The sequence below is a fragment of the Drosophila sulfurigaster genome, chromosome 2R (assembly GCF_023558435.1).
Source record: "Drosophila sulfurigaster albostrigata strain 15112-1811.04 chromosome 2R, ASM2355843v2, whole genome shotgun sequence".
Classification (NCBI taxonomy): Eukaryota; Metazoa; Arthropoda; class Insecta; order Diptera; family Drosophilidae; genus Drosophila; species Drosophila sulfurigaster.
Window position 1 is genome coordinate 16,847,837 of NC_084882.1, and position 16,108 is coordinate 16,863,944.

Consider the following 16,108-nt stretch of genomic DNA (forward strand, 5'->3'; position numbering starts at 1 on the left):
CGGTTACTATTACCGATTACTGTCATTGTTTGTTATACTGGTCACACTGCCTGCGATGGTGAAAAAGAAAAGGTGCTGATTTCGATTAGATTTAGTATTTAAAGCACTAATCGATTTTTCGCTGTTATCGGCAAAAGGAACAGCTGACTCTGTTACAATAACATGGCGCCATTTTAACAGATACGAAGTGTTTAATTAATCATACAATAAAATTTTTGTTTTTTCATTAACAAATATAAGTTAATTGTTTAATTTAAACTGCGATGTTGCTGCACAAAGTTCTGACAACTTTCCAGGATCTGGGCATACGCTGCATGGAAGCTTCCCATTCCACGGCTCTGCAAAAATGGTATTAATAAAATTATAAATTCTTGAAATATTTTTTTTTTTAATAATTACAAAATAGGGATCCTCGATGATTTCATCTTCCTTGCGACCGATAAAGCTGCCCAAAAGCATAATACGACATTTTGGCTGTGGTTGCAGCTTTTCGGCCATTTGCTCCAACTCCAATATATTGTTCTCATCCATGCCAAATATATAATCATGTTCATAGAAGTCCTGCACGGTTATCTGTAAGTTAACACATTTAATATGGGCGTTATTCAATATTATAATATTTACTATGCGGCTGAGATGTTTTGTCTTTAGACCATGTTGCTGCAACAGGTGTTGAGCGCGTCCCTGCGCTTCATAGCCAACATTCCAATCTCTCAATCCAGCGCTATCTGTTTGCCAATCTTGTAATTGCATTTTATTTATGAGATGCCTTAAAATCGCTTCAGCCATGGGTGAGCGACAAGTGTTTCCTATTAATTTAATGTTTTTTATATAATAAATGTAATTAAAAGATTCTATAATTACCTAAGCACACAAATAATACTTTCATGGTCGACAAACAATTGAATTAATCTATTTCCCAGAACGATTTTTGCACACTAACAGAATTTCACCACGAAAGAATATTTTCATAGATACTGCGATGAATACATGTGCATTATATACTATATATTATCATGTATGTACTTTACATTCGGGTAAAAACCAGTTAACATGCTCATGTTAATAACAGTTTTTATTATTGTAATCAATTTACTACAAAGAGTTAACTATATTGTTTAACTATTTTTGCAGTCGCTGCTGTAGGAATGCTTGACAGGCCACAACACACTGCTGATAAGCCACTTCGAATCCCTCAGCGCCTCTTTGCTGCAAGAGAAATAGCTTTCAAACAGTTGGCTAGCAATTTTGCCTATATTAGACTTACATAATAGGGATCCTCGATAATACGCTTCTCCTTGGGCAAGCCAAAGTCACCCAGCATGAGCAACTCCGCCTTCGAACCTTTGGGCGCCAGTCGCCGCAGCTCGCTCATGTTTTCCTCATCCATGCCGAAGATGTAATCGAACTCATCGAAGTCCTGCTTCTTTATTTGACGCACAATATGCGTGCTTTTCAGTCCATGCTTCTGCAGTGTGCTCAAAGCTCGAGGATCAGCTCGATTTCCCACATGCCACGAACCGATGGCGGCGCTGTCCACAACGACATCGTTGACCTTCGCCTTGGCTACGACATCGACCATCACAACTTCGGCAATAGGCGAGCGGCAAATGTTGCCTAAGAAGAAAACCCAAATCAAGACTTGTTTTTACACGGTGAGAATGCAATTTATTACCAAGACAAATCATTAATATTTTCTTTGACATTTTAAAATTAACACAATTTATACGCTTAATTTTATTTTGTTGATTGTCTTCTTCTTCAATTGCCGCACAATGCCGCTTTTCAACACTAACACGCACACAACAAGTTGGCAGCGCCGTTTATCAGCTGGCGTTAACCCTTCAATAGTGCGGAACGACTACAGCTAAATAATAATTTGATTGTGGCGCGCTTGTTTCAAAAAGTTGGAACACGCAAAATGACATTGCTCGTAAATCTTTTCGAAAGAGTCCTCACCAATTTCCTGCAAAAAAATATTGTAATTTATTGGATTTTAAGTCGTTGTGTAATTTATTTACATAGTAGGGATCTTCAATGCATCGGTTGTTTGTCTTGAAGCCAAAGAGAAAGTCACTCAGCAAAAGCAATTTTGAGTTGGAATAATGCGGCTTCAACAGCCTCAATGAGGCCATATTACTTGGATCCATTCCGAGTATGTAGTCAAACTTTTCGAAATCATCGATGTCCAGGCGACGAGCGCAGTCATTATACTTAATTTTGTGATGGCCCAACACACTTAATGCCCTCGGATCGGGCTTCTCGCCCAAATGCCAACCTTCAATAGCAGCGCTGTCCACTTGCCACTCCTCTTGGAGTCCCGCTTTAGAGATGACATCTCTTAAAACCGCCTCTGCTATCGGCGATCGACTAATGTTATCTGCGGGTGAGTTTCACTTTCATATTAAATTCAATTAACCTAATTTAAAGTAAGCGTTAGGTACCCGTGCACACCATAAGCACATTTTTAGATTTTTCGGTTGTATTCATGTTTTTTTTCTGATATTTGAACTTGATATTTATTTACTACAATACTGATTTTTTCTATAATTAAGGCGTTCAATTGTTGAATTTGTTTACAAACTGAAGGGTATTTCCAAGTCGTAAATCTTTAATTCGGATGCTGTTCTGAGTGTGAGTCTTAAGTCTTAAGTAAACATGTGGCGAGTGTGCAGTGAAGTGAGTCGGAAGCCGGAAGGGCTTCGATGTAGCTCCTTCGAGAGGTGTTTCATCTAAACACAGTTATTTTTATACTGTGTTAAGTGAGTTTAGTTTCCCCCCCCTTGCACATCTTGAAAGACTTTTTAACAGTCGAAGTCGAGAACTGCACTTCACACAAGTTGAACTATTAACATTGAATTAAAGTTCAGTTGGCCGAGAAACCATTAGAGGCTACCAACGAAATCATTTGCATTAGCATAAGCTTTGTAAACTTTTGCGAAATGAATATGCAGCAGCTTCTTATGGTTGTTTGGGTGACTGGTTGCAGGTGCAGGACCTCAACAAGAGCGCGACAGATTCTCCAAAATTGTAATGACTTTTACGCTGACATCGCTAGAGGTTGGTTGAGTGGTCCAAGTGCAGATTGTGCATAAAGTCGTTGACCAGGCAGCTTCAAGAATGAGAACTTCAAGTACGAGAAACGAAAAAAACTAAGTTTTATGCAAATTTTACACAGCAAAAAAAAAATAAAGAAACACATACACAAACAAAAGCCAGACGTACATAAACTTTGCCAACTTTTTTAGCTTGTTGGGGGAGTGGTTGGGATTGGGACGTGAGAGTGGGATGGAGGGGTGTTGCCTTTGCTGATGGCATCAAAGTGAGCTTGTCGTAGTGCAGACAAATGTAACAACAACTCGTATCGCACTCGTCTTCTCACATGTGAGCACATGCAAATTCCATGGCAGGGCAGGCGTTGCTGCAGTGCGTCCTCAACAATTGACAATTGTTGAAAATGCAAATGGAAATGCAGAGACATATGCATCAACAGCAACGGCAACAACATCGACAGCTACAACAACATCTCATTGGTATGCGTTGGGCGGCGAATTGTAGGCGTTGACATTGCTATCTGACAACGATGACGTCTGCTTAGATAAGATAAGGGATGTCAGCTGCATTATCAGCAGCAGCAAAAGCAACAGCAAACAGTCAGTGCAAATACGAGTGTACCGGCAAATAAACAGACTTGAGGCCAAGACGGTTTTTCAAGTGCAAATGAGGCAGCAGCTGAAGCAGCAAAAGCAACGACAACGACAACAGCGGATAACTGATAAAGGCAACCATTGAATTGCAGACAAATATGACCAAATGATAAATGGTAAATTCTAAATGCTAAATGGCAAAATGTCTGCAAACTTGGCCGAAGCATCAGCCATTTTGAACTCGCAAATGGGCAAATGAAAAGCGGAAAAGCTAAGACTGCCAGACTAGCAGTCTTTCTATTTAGCTGTCTGTTTGTCAATTCAACTGTCTCTCTATCTACATATGTATTGCTCTTCCCCGCAGCATCATCAAATATTTAGCGCCAGGCATTGCATTGTACATATCGTAAAATGTAAATACGAAACGGACGTCGAAGTGGTGGAAGATACATGCATATATCTGTATCTGTAGTATGTTTGTTTGTACTGATAAACTACCCTGCGATGCTCTTTGATAGAGGGGGAGGCGTGGGTGTGCTGCAGTGCCAACGACCAGCGCGACACAAAAGCATCGCAGCCAAAAAGCCGGCAACAACAAGCGTCAGCAACAGCGAGCGACGCCAGCAACATTGTTGATGCAACTCCAAACAGGCGCGCATTGCTTGAAGAATAAGTGTGAAGTAAGTTTATTAAAAAAATGCATCCCTAAAAAGCAAATGAAATTTACACACGGTTAGTAATAAATAGCAATAAAAATCTAAAAGATTTCAAATAAATAATATTATCATAATTTAAAATTAAAAATTAAACCCGCTTTTAAAAAATGTACAGTCCAAAAAATTGCTTAATTCCCAATGAACTTCTCAACCATAAATAACATACATAAATTATAAGATTATTTTAATGAATATTAAATCAAAAACTTTGTATAACTTCACAAGAAATCCTAACGTAAATGTCTAGGTTCTGTTGCTAGCAAACATAATTACTCACTTGGGCCCACTTGAGGGTAATCCGCCCCTGGCATTTGGCTAGCGCAGTGTGCATGTGTCTGCGTGCATTTATCTCGCATCGACTTGTTATGTTGCTTGACTGTTTGTGGCTGCCTTTGTATGCGCCGGCAGCAGCAACAGCAACAGCGACTGAGGCAGCGACGCCGGCGGCGACAGCGGCATCGACTGCGGATTCAGAAACTTGTTTTCAACGTAGTTGGGTTTAGTTTACTTTGAGACGGCATCGCAGGTGGACGTGTGTGGAGAGTCAGCGGTCGAAACGAATACGAACGTGAGCGCGTAGAGAACGAAACGTAGCGTGTTTTTAGATACATACACATACATGCATACGTACATAGCAATAACAACAGCAACAACAACAAAAAAGAAGCGAGAAGCGAGAAGCAACGTCAGTGTTTGCGTTTGGTTTTATGACGCGGCGGTCGAGTCAGGTAGTTTCTTCGATTTGGTTGTTCTTTTTTTGTGAATTTTAATGTCTGACAAAATCATCAAGCGTGTAAATGTTGTTAACAAGTACAAAGTATTAGACAAGATAAACAACTTTGTGAAACGACAAGATTCTGTGGAAAATTAAAAAAAAAAGTGTTAACCAAACGCCAACTACGCGAACTTAAAACGGATACCACACTTCATCAACACATCTTGGATTACTCATCTCGCGCAGCTCGCATCTCGAAGGAGCAACGACCAGGCCAGGATTGGAGGCCAGGCCAATAGCGACATTTCACTGTCGACTGTCGACGCGGTTTTCTCCCAACACGATCGTTTTTGTTTGTCTCACTCTCGCCTCGAGTGTTACAGCAAAAAAAGCTAAGACTAACTCTTTACGAAATCAGAAACCAGTATCTGAGCCAATGTATCTGTAAGATACACCACAGCCCCAGCGCATATTGGAATTTACTTAACGAATACACACATACACACGCACGTACGCACACACTTGCAGTGCTGCGGTCTATTGGAGTTGTACTTGTAACGTAGGTAAGTACAAAACTGGCGGCGCCCTTTTCTTCGAAATTTCCTCGGCATCAACAGCAGTTGAACTGTTTAGATGCCGCTAAGATGAGGGATTTTCCACCCTCGGCTAATGAATATGACCTGCACGTCGCTACCTGTGATGACCCTTCGAGGCAGATAAAGAGAGTGAGAGAGGTTCTGGTAACTAAGTAACTAACTGACTGCAGTTGAGAGATTTTTTTTTTACTATATTGAATGCTATTTATAAACGCCATTCTCTGTGGCCTCGCCACAGCCTCAGCCTCAGCCCTAGCTCAAGTCTTGGCTCCACACCCAGCCTCCTGAGTAGCCGAGTAGTCAGAGTCAGAGTCACAGCAAGCGGAGTCAGCTTACGCTTGTGCGTTTGGTAGCCACAGACAAGACAAGACACGATCAGAGCCGGTTTCTGCCTGTCCACCACCAGCAACAACAACAACAGCAACTGTAGTGGCAGCAACAGCAATCGCAGCAGCAACATCAATTCAATTTCTACTGGCTGAGTGAGTTTTGCTGTGATGAAGAACCTCAGCAGCAGCCGCAGCAGCAGCAGCAGCAACATCATTGGAGCATCGACGATTTAAGCGTCTTTCGTTCCATCTTTCAAGCAGGTTTTTGTGCTCTTTTCTTCAGCTTTTCGTTTTCGTTTTTTACTTTTTTTACTACTTACATATTTTTTCGTGTTGTTGTTGCCACAGTTGCTGCCGCCAAGATTTGCTGATTTTTCACTGGTTTCTTTTAGTTGATTTGTTGCTGTTGTTGTTGACTTCGAGTAACTCTTAAGTAGGTGCATGGCCTTATTTACCCAGTTTCCAAATCACTCACATATTTCTGCTGATTCATAATTTTAGAGGCTTTGAGTTATTTTTTTTTTATGAATATATTATGCCTGGCATTCTCTTGATCGGTCTTGTCACACACCCATAAAGTCCGTTGTATCGCCAATCTAATATGTACATTTGTTTTTGAGTCATGGCTAAACAATGTGCCAATGTGACCAGCGCTTTTTTGAACTTGTTGTGGTTGTGAAGGTATGACCGCATAATGCCCGGAACAGTGCAAAAATCAAAATGCAAAACTTGTTGCTGCTGCTGTCAATAACGAACAGAAACAATAACAAAGGCAGCAGCAACAACAAGAGCAACGGCAACAAAGGCACAACAACAAAACCGTTTCAGTTAACCGCAAAAATGCTTTCAGCAAATACATTTTAGAGTCGTTTGGCTGCCATGTGCCGTGCCCGAATCACCTGGACTCCCAGCTTACTTATTGTTGTTGTCACACATTTTGTTTTTGCTTAGCTGTTGTTGGTTGCTGGCATGTGAAGTAGAAGTAAATAAAGCAGCCATCAAGTGGCTAACGCTGCTTACAGTCAAGGCAAAATGTTAGCACAAATCTTTGCAAGTGTGTCAGCGAAGCGTCTAAGCCTATTAAGCACACGGCTTAAGATTGACCCAGAGACATAGCCAAAGCTATGGCTATACTCATCGTTATCGCCATCGCCAGGCAACCGAGTGCGATGAGGCAGCCGCCCAAGTCTCGAGTCGCTTCACTCTCGGAACGATTAAGTTCAATTAATGCTGACAGGCGTCGGCTCAGAATTGACACACAGGCATAAAGAAATTCTGGCTAATCATATACTGCGTTGACTGACAATGTTTGCCTAATTAGAGAAGCGGGTTTTTCATGTGTCGGCCAAGCAGCTGCTTGGCTAATTAAAGCCACAAGTTTAACACTTTCGCCGAAGGCAGCTGCGAGAATCTTCTCCAGACAATCCGAGGGGATTTGCAAGTTAGACGCTTACTTATTTTTTTATTTGAATTGTTGACCGCTGAGTATTTGTGTTTAATTCATGTGGGGAGTTTGTAAAATCTTCAGACTTCCTCCTGGCTGCGACGCACACAACGTGCTACTTTGCGCTTAAACTCAGCATAATCCTCACGCCATTCCTTGGCCGCATCCACATTGGCCGCCGATTCATCATTGGGATCGGTCAGCATAGAGATGACCGACAACAAAATGGTTTCCACGGTGTGCACGGGCAGCCAACGCTCCTCGGCTTTCTCATATCCCCACTTATCGTCGCCCGGTTCGTGCAGAATCGAGATGCACACGTCGCCATTCTTTTCGATATTTGGATGCCAGATTTCGGTGACGAATTTCATGCGTGGCGGACGCAATGGATACTCTTTGGGAAAGATCAAATGGGCCTTGAAGCAGCCGCATTCATAGAGTGTATCCGGTGGCCCAATGATGACCACTTCCCACTTGAAGATGTCCTCGTCGCTGATAAGGCCTGCGGAGAAGCCCTCGACGGGATTGCGTTGCAATTCGGCAAGTTGGCGCTTAAGCAGCAGCGAAGCTTGCAATTCAGACATGGCACTAGCTTAATTTCAGATAATTAATGTTATTGATTGTATTCGATTTTTGTTTCAGGCATTCCTTGTTGTTGTTGACGTCACACTTACTGCAATTTGGTTCAAAAATCTCGCCTTTTGATTGTTTTCTGATTAGTTTCTTTTTCGGAATTTTTGTACACTTTTTACAGTGCTGAGCTACGCTGAATGCTACGGCCAACGAAACATTGACAGTGGATTTTATTTAAACACAGCATTGACAGGAATTTCGAAATGGAAATTCTTTGAGAATTTTCTATCTTGAGAAAATCGATTGAGTTCAGCTAGACAAAAGCCGAATGATTGCTATGCGATAGCTATGCAAAACTATATTGTTGTTGTTGTTGGCATTATGCATTATGAATGTTGCCACAATTGTGGCAACGGTTTTTGTTGCCCGATTCGGCTTTTCGTAATTGCGTACAATTGTTGGCACAGACTCTCTGGCGAGTTGCCTAGAGTTGCATTTTCATATACCACATTTGTATCTCATTCTCTCCCTTTGCGCCACAGACACATAGACAACTCGACAAAGTTTTTTGCCAATTGCATTTACATCTGCCTCCCTCTGACCCCTCTTGGCTGCTAACTGAAATTATGTTGCCACAAATGTGTGAATTGTTAATGTCTCTTAGCCAGTTTGCCACTTGGGCCATTTGCAGTTGCCTTTTGCTGTTTTGCCATCGTTGTCGTCGTTTCCCATTGGCTTAAAGTCGTTGCCGGTTTTTCAAGTTTTTCATGTTGCAATTTTCACAAATTCCATGCGCTTTGCATGTGTGCATTTTCAAACAACGAAAACAACAACAAAATAATAAAAATAATATTTACCTGGCAAATGTTGCGTTTCAAATGCCAACAGCGAGAACCACACGAGAGTAAGTCGCATTTTTCGAGAATTAACAGGCGCACATGGGACTCGATGCATTCAGTACTCGTTAAACATGTTTGGCCGCAACATAAGACTGACAGCTGTCGTTGTTGTTGTTGCCGCTTTTGTTGTTGCTGAAGACCCGTGGCATGCCCATTTAAGTGCCACATGTTGTTGCACTGCAACTGCGACTGGCACAAGCCACCAACAAATTATAAACAATGTGCAACATTTGAGAGCCACACGCGCATTGTTTCCTTCCCGCCGCCAGCAAATGGGAAGAACTCAAATTTCCATTTCGTTAAAGTGTCGCGCAAAGATAAAATGGCATTGACTTCTCTGTTAAATTGATTTTCAAACAATTTTCATTAATGCACCCACACACACGCACACACTGTTACGTGAAAATGTCAACGTTTTGGCTGTTGCCATGCTGGTTGAACCCAGGGCGTGTTGTTGTTGTCATTTTGTGGGCGTGCAGTCGAATGCGACAATTGCATTTCCGGCATCACGCAAACTTCTCCTACCGGTCACTCGAGTCCATTTGTTTCCCAGCCCACGCTCTTGAACTCCGTCTGCTATTGAAATAGTAGTTCTCTTTTTTGTTTTTTTTTTGTGGATCGTATTTTATTATTTTTATTTTTTTGTCTGCTGAGCAGGTGCATCATTCAAGCGTCGCCGTTGGGTGCCCACGCTGTGCTGCGTGCCTCAAATTGCTTGCTCATGTTGTTGCTGTCTTCTCTCTCTCTCTTCTCCACCAGCTGCCGGCGTCGATCAATTCGAATTGGTTCTGTATTCTCTCTCTTTCTTTCTATCTTTCTCGCGGGACTCGCTCTCTCGCATTTCGCCTATTGAAATTGCAAATAAGGGCGGATTGATGGATTCATATTTTGGTGGTGTCTAAAGTGTCTGCGACACGACAATATTACGTCTCGAGGGACAGCTGCGCCTAATTTGTTTACCAACTTTTTGTGACTTCTCATAAAACTGAATAATCTTTCTTTAGTTGTCAGCTTATATTTCCATTTTTCGTTGTCATATTGAAGACTACAGTTAAGGCTGTCTAAGAAAAATACTGGAATATAAATTTTGAATTTATAACTCAATTCATAAAACTGAATAATCTTTCTTAGTTCTTCGCTTATATCTGTAAAGTCGTAGCAGGTAACTTTGGCAACGATGTAGTAAAATATTTATTTTAAAAGCATTGTATACTTTTATACATTTTCCTTTCAATTCTATAAAAAAGAATCATTAGATTGGATTTATTATTCTTAACTTATGATCAAAATTAAATTATACCTTAAATTTTCTTGATATACTTTTATCTATTTTCCTTTTTACTTGAAATCTTTCTTAGTTGTTCTTTCTTAGTTCTAGTTCTTAGTTTATAATTAATGGACTCTTTGCCGTATTATAAACTCAAAGGTAACTTTGACAAACAAGTGCCAGAATATATATTTTTATTCATTTCAATACATTTCAGTATTTGTTGCTTGGCAGCACCTTTCATTTCGCAAGCGCAGCTGCATTTGCCCCTCTATTCATTTCAAAGTGAACTTTCATTAAGCACAGCACAGTTTTTCATTACGTATACTTTATAAGTCGCATAGTATTTATGGCTGCTTCTTCTGCCAGCATTTATATTGAAACAATGCTTAAATGCAAAAGAAATGCGAGGAGAGAAGACTAAATAAATTGTGCGGCGGTTAGCAAAAAAAAACACGATAAATGAAAATGCAACACAAAACCTTTCCATAGCTTTCCTTTCGTTTCGTTTCCTTTCCTTTCATTTATTTTCCAGTCCATTCCTTTCATTTCGTTTCTTTTCGTCTCGTTTCGTTTCCTATCCACGTGCAGTTTTAATGTATTTTATGCGTTTTCCCATTGCCGTTTTATAATTGAGTTCGCAGTTGGCGAGTTTGCTGCTCTGCTCCCGGCTATCAAGTGCACTATGTCCCACTGACTGGAACTATACTATACTACGCCATATATACATATATATAGAGAGAAAGAGAGAGAGAAAGAGAGAGCGAGAGAGGTGGATGCAGTGCGGAGGGAGCGTGACAAGTGGCAGCATTGAGTTTTGCTAAAGTTGAAACCAGAACTGTAGCAGGAGTTTGCAATTGGAGTTGGGCTGGGTTGCAAGTGGGAGTTGGAGTTGCAAGTGGAGGATAGGGCATGTTGATGTGCACTCATGTGCACTGAATGCGAAAAAAATTCTGAATTCTGTAGTTTTGCACTGCAATGCGATATTATACGTTGTTTTTTTTATGATCTACGCTATAAACTCAAGAGGGTATAGTACACAAACACACACATACACACACACACATACACACACACACACACGTAGTTCCTCAATAGAGGGCAACCGTGACGAACGTTGACGGCAAATTAAAGATCTAATCTTAAGCGATGCAGCAAATTGTGGCGATTTAATTAGACAGCTAAAGTCTTTGGACTTTAAAGAGTATCTTTAAGTCCACTTTGATTAATAAAGATCTAATCTCAAGCGATGCAGCAAATTAGAGAGTATATATTAGTCGACTAGAACTGTTTTCCTTGTTTGTTGCATGTTTTATAATTATTATTTTTTTATTGTATTCAACGACAATAAAACGGACGCGCTTTTCTGCGCTTACCTTTTTGGCCATGCCAAGTGCCAGAAGCATCGTGAGCTGCATTTCAATGCAGTTGCAGTTGCAGTTGCACAGATCTAGATCTGGTGCACACACAAAGACGCCGGCATCATCAACTGTGCCCCGCCGCGTCGCAGTTACGTCGGTGTGGTCCGTAATGAGCGTTTCCGTCAACAGTGCTCCAATTGTGCAGAGCTCCAGGGAAGGAATTGTTGTATGTAGTAGACTGCGTTTAAAAGCGCATTTTGTTTTGTGTGCTGTGTTTTGCGCCTGGGCTTTAAGTCATTTGGACCAAGTTTAGGTAGTTAATAACTCAATTTGCTGCTGCCTTAACGGGTTTCGGGGCCTATTCTACGTAATGTTGGCGTAACAGCATTTCGTAATAGCCATCGCCGCATCGACATAGACAAAAGTAAGCCACCTTGGCGACGTCTGGGCTCCAGAGCCGAGCGAGTCAAATGAGCCGTTAGATGGCGGCGGCGGCGTGCTTAAAGTTCATTTACTTTTCGAAGAAAAGTAGTTGATAGGAAAAGCAGGAAAAGAACTTAAAATAATGCTACAAGTACTACTTTTATTTCTTCTCTCATTGTATTTCGTTTGGGTTATTATTTTTTTTTTTCGTATTTGTTTTCATATTTTTGCCAGACCATTTCATTTTGAAAACGCTTCGCTTGTCGCTTTTGTTGTCATTTTTTTTTTTTGTGTTTGTTTTTGTCCAGTTTTTCTTCGGGCGGGCTTGAAAAATCCAAGCTTGGCCTAAAAAGTGCTTATTAAATTTAATGACAGCACGTTTGCTTGCGAAAAGCGTTTCGACTCCATATATATTTTTTGTGTTGAACCTCAACTTATTGCTTTTTTTGTTGGTTAAAGTTTTATTGTGGGCCGAGGCGCATTGGGAGCAGAGAGGCTATAATGGCACAGTCTTTACATTTAATTACGTGGCATGGCGTTGACTCTTTGTTATGCCTTTGATTGTTATTGCCTTTTAAAATGTGTGTGTGTGTGTACGCATAATGCACATTATTGTTGTTGCATAGCTTCAAATGAAATTGTTACTAATTTGACGAGTATTGTTGTGAGCGCGAGAGTTTCTCCAAATGAAATCAGATTTGTATTTCCAATAGCCATCCATTAGATATTATTTATCTATTCAATTAGTTTATAAAAAGTGTTTGGTTAGCTGGCGATATTTCGTATAAATAACTTTTTTTTTGCGCTATTGTTGTAATTATGAACTACAATCGAATACCCGCAGAGAGTCAACAGCAAACAGGCAGTGAAAGTATTTTAACAAAAATTTAAATTAATGCCTTCAACATCACTGCGAACTGGGAAAAGGGCCTTTGGAGCATTTTGGACCCGCAGGTTATGTGCCGGTAATTTGCAATTTCCCTGCTGCCGAAAAACGACCGAAGAGAGTGAAGAGGAAGCGCAGAGGGTGAAGAGCAGAGACATGGCTGACTTGGTTATTATTCAACTGGTTTCTTAGTATGCCCCACAAAAAATGCATTACACTCCAATCTGTTTGCTGCTGTGTTGGGTTGAGGTTTTGCATTTTTATGGCGCGCTCGTTGAACTTCAAATTGCGCGAGTGAAAAAAAAGTGAAATTCACTTTCAGTTGGCGCGGAGATTGCACTATGCCAAGTTAATGAACTATGCCAGCCAGCCGAGTGCTGTGCTGTGCTGTGCTGTGCCTCACTTACATATTTTGCGAATCTTGGAACAGGAAGCAAAGTTGGCCTTTAAAGCAAAAACTATGCTAATTTCTTCTGGTTTCCCAGCGGCGTCAACTTTATGAAATGAATTCATTTTCATTTGCCGCCGCAGCAGCGAAACAACATCAACAACTCACTCGCGGAAGGGGCAAGACAACAGACTAGAGAGAGAGGTAGAGAGAGAAGGGGAAGGGGGAAAAGACAGGGGCAACTTGTTGTCAAGATTTGTTTGCGTGCTGCCAACAGCATCGGCCACAAATTGTTGACTTTTATTCACACAATTACCAACATCGTATTTGCATTTGTTTCCCTCTTCGCCTGCCCTCGCCTCGCCTGGTCTCGAATCGGACGAAAAGGCAGTCGAGCATTGCGAGTATCTGCTTCACCTGCTACCAATTAAAAGTCTAAGACGAACCCTTGACATTGCCCCAGGCAATGTTGCAGCTGCCTCCTAGACAATGCCTCATGCAATGACGAGTGCTGAGGACTGAAGACGTTCGCCTAATTAACTTTCTTTTGACATCGCTCATTCGCCTTACAAATCGCGTCTCAGTTTCGTTTTCAAATTAGCATTTCTATATAACACAAACACATACAAATGCCGGACCCAACATCAGCTTTAGCTATAAATTATTCAAAACTGACCCGTTTTCTTTCATTTCATTTCATTGTTTTTCATGTGACGCAGCAAACTGACTCTAAAACTGAGTCCAAGTCGAAGTTTGAGTTGAAGTCAGTGTTCGGCTTGTAAGCCCTGTGGGAATGTCTCAAAGAAGTCATAAAAATAACAGTTGGGCGGAAATCAACATTGATACGTGGCCCTCGAGTTGTGTTGTGTTGTCTAAACATTGAGTTACACTCTTTGTTTAGCCTTTCAAAGTTCAGGGCAATGTTGATGGATAAGATCTTAAGATCTCCGCAATCAGGTGCGCAGCCATCAAGTGGCTGCTGCTGATTATTGTGGTCTAAAAGCTGATTATGCTGTCCCAAATAGCCCAGCAACAATTGGGTTAAGCTGCGATTTAGTCAACGTATTTGCCGTTACTCAACTTGAATAGCGAGAAGAACACGACAGCATCGATTGAGCATAAAAAAAAAAGCTGATAACTGATAGTTAACATTGCACCAATTAATATAGAATTATATTGATTTTTATTTTGTATCATTTCCTGTGCTCGGGGCGTGCGTTCCATTTCGTTACGCTCTCAACTTGTTGAAACGAGAGTAAAATGTGCCAATTTTGTACATGCTGTAAATGCAATTTATATGTATGGTATATGTATGTATACAGCTAAAGAACGAGCAAACAAGAGACACGGCCACTTCATCACGCAGCGTTGGCCAAGCGTGAGGCGTCTTTGCTAGTTGCTCTTGTTGTTTGTTGCTGTTGCTGCTGCAGCGGCAGCGAATGCAACTAAGCGGCAACAGCCAGCGGCATTCACGTCCCGGTCGAACGCGACTGCAGTCTGCACTCTATTGTTCTTGCAGCTCGTGCTTGTGCCAGATTAATGCACCAGACCAGGCCACACCATATCAGACAAGACGAGACGAGACGAGACGAGATGAGATGGGAAGTGATGCGAGCTGGGGGGAAAATGAGAGCAGCATTCGCTCGACCACCCCAAAAGGTTTCGATTTCAATTTGCAGGCGGATGTTCGCATTAATTGCCATCAACATCATGTGCTGGTCATATCTATATATAATTCATAGAAGCAACATTGCAACATTGCACTGCGTCTCAGGTTGCCGTTGAAGTGCCGTTGAACTTGGAGGTCAATCGAGTGATGCGATGCAATGCAATGCGATGCGAGTGAAAATCAATCGAATGCACCTGAGCCAATTGGAAATTGAAAGGCACATTGCCTTCTACTTTGTTGTTGACGGTTCACTGACCACAATTGGCATTGCACTTGACACTGTGCACACTAACTGGTTGCAAGTTGCAAGTTGCAAGTACAATTACCTGTAACTGGTTGGCCAGTGGTCACTTTGCGTTGCCACTTTCACTGCGAGTTGGCGGGCCAACGCGTCGTATGCTTGATCGAAAGCGTGAAGCCAAAGTTTAATTGAATCGGTGCAGTGCCAGTGTGACCAGTTCGCATGAATTGTGTATACGCTGCGGTAATTGGCAAACATTGAATTGCCGCTTGCTCAAAACTTTCAAACTTGGGCCATTTGAAAGTTATTGGCCTACAGTTGCCACTTTGCTTAACTAAACGCAAAAAAAAAAAAACCTAAACTTTAACGTGTGGCAAAAGTTGCTCAAGCGCAACCTACGAGCACTTTCTGTGTGGTTGCACCACAGACCAGGCAGAGCCAAGCAACTTTGACTTTGCGTCGCAGCCGCGACAAAATCAATAAGAAAAATAAAAAAACACACGCCTCAAATACGCACTGCGGGCGTGGCATTAAATGCGGGCTGAGGCGTGGCGGCATGCCGCAGTAATTTGTTGCTTTTGTTGTACTGCCCGTTGTCATAAATTGGGTCACCAAAAAAAAAAAAAAAATGTATACACAATTATTTGTGCAGCAGCGAGAATCAGAGCCAACAACTTTACCGCATTGATTTGAGGCCTTAAAACGAGTACAAAACTCGTTTTTGGGCAACTCTTTAAAGCTTGCAACACAGCCTCTCTTTCTCTGTGCTGCTTATGTCGTTTTTTTTTTACAACAAGTTTAGGCCAAAAACCCTTAAGCACACATGGGAATGCCATAAAGCCACATAACACACAAGCACACACACTTTTGCTTGAGTGTGTGTGCGCTGCGACTTTCCATTTGCACAGATTTTCATTTCGACATTTCAATATGTAAACGGCATTTATACCAAAT

At 41.4% G+C, this 16,108-nt stretch overlaps 5 protein-coding genes across 5 annotated transcripts in view; 1 reads left to right on the forward strand and 4 right to left on the reverse strand.

Annotated features, from left to right (window-relative positions):
- Positions 1–136: 136 nt before the first annotated feature.
- On the reverse strand, positions 137–1,004 carry LOC133837247 (low molecular weight phosphotyrosine protein phosphatase 1). Its single transcript, XM_062267931.1, has 4 exons — positions 865–1,004; positions 625–809; positions 400–573; positions 137–338 (listed from the first exon to the last, which is right to left on the reverse strand). Exons 1-4 carry the CDS (start codon positions 887–889, stop codon positions 249–251), a joined length of 474 nt encoding a protein of 157 aa, XP_062123915.1. The 5' UTR covers positions 890–1,004; the 3' UTR covers positions 137–248.
- A 53-nt stretch (positions 1,005–1,057) lies between these two features.
- LOC133837248 (low molecular weight phosphotyrosine protein phosphatase 1) lies at positions 1,058–1,804 on the reverse strand. The gene is made up of 3 exons (XM_062267932.1): positions 1,676–1,804; positions 1,268–1,617; positions 1,058–1,209 (listed from the first exon to the last, which is right to left on the reverse strand). Exons 1-3 carry the CDS (start codon positions 1,704–1,706, stop codon positions 1,123–1,125), a joined length of 468 nt encoding a protein of 155 aa, XP_062123916.1. The 5' UTR covers positions 1,707–1,804; the 3' UTR covers positions 1,058–1,122.
- A 20-nt stretch (positions 1,805–1,824) lies between these two features.
- Positions 1,825–2,601, reverse strand: LOC133837244 (low molecular weight phosphotyrosine protein phosphatase 2-like). Its single transcript, XM_062267929.1, has 3 exons — positions 2,445–2,601; positions 2,022–2,380; positions 1,825–1,966 (listed from the first exon to the last, which is right to left on the reverse strand). Exons 1-3 carry the CDS (start codon positions 2,488–2,490, stop codon positions 1,868–1,870), a joined length of 504 nt encoding a protein of 167 aa, XP_062123913.1. The 5' UTR covers positions 2,491–2,601; the 3' UTR covers positions 1,825–1,867.
- A 2,250-nt stretch (positions 2,602–4,851) lies between these two features.
- LOC133837235 (uncharacterized) overlaps positions 4,852–16,108 on the forward strand; it is a 46,095-nt gene continuing 34,838 nt past the window's right edge. The window contains exon 1 of the transcript XR_009893787.1: positions 4,852–5,641. The gene's annotated coding sequence lies outside the window, so the exon portion shown is untranslated. The remainder of the gene's footprint in view (positions 5,642–16,108) is intronic.
- LOC133837245 (ubiquitin-conjugating enzyme E2 G1) lies at positions 7,438–8,292 on the reverse strand. The gene is made up of 2 exons (XM_062267930.1): positions 8,122–8,292; positions 7,438–8,039 (listed from the first exon to the last, which is right to left on the reverse strand). Exon 2 carries the CDS (start codon positions 8,029–8,031, stop codon positions 7,528–7,530), a length of 504 nt encoding a protein of 167 aa, XP_062123914.1. The 5' UTR covers positions 8,032–8,039; positions 8,122–8,292; the 3' UTR covers positions 7,438–7,527.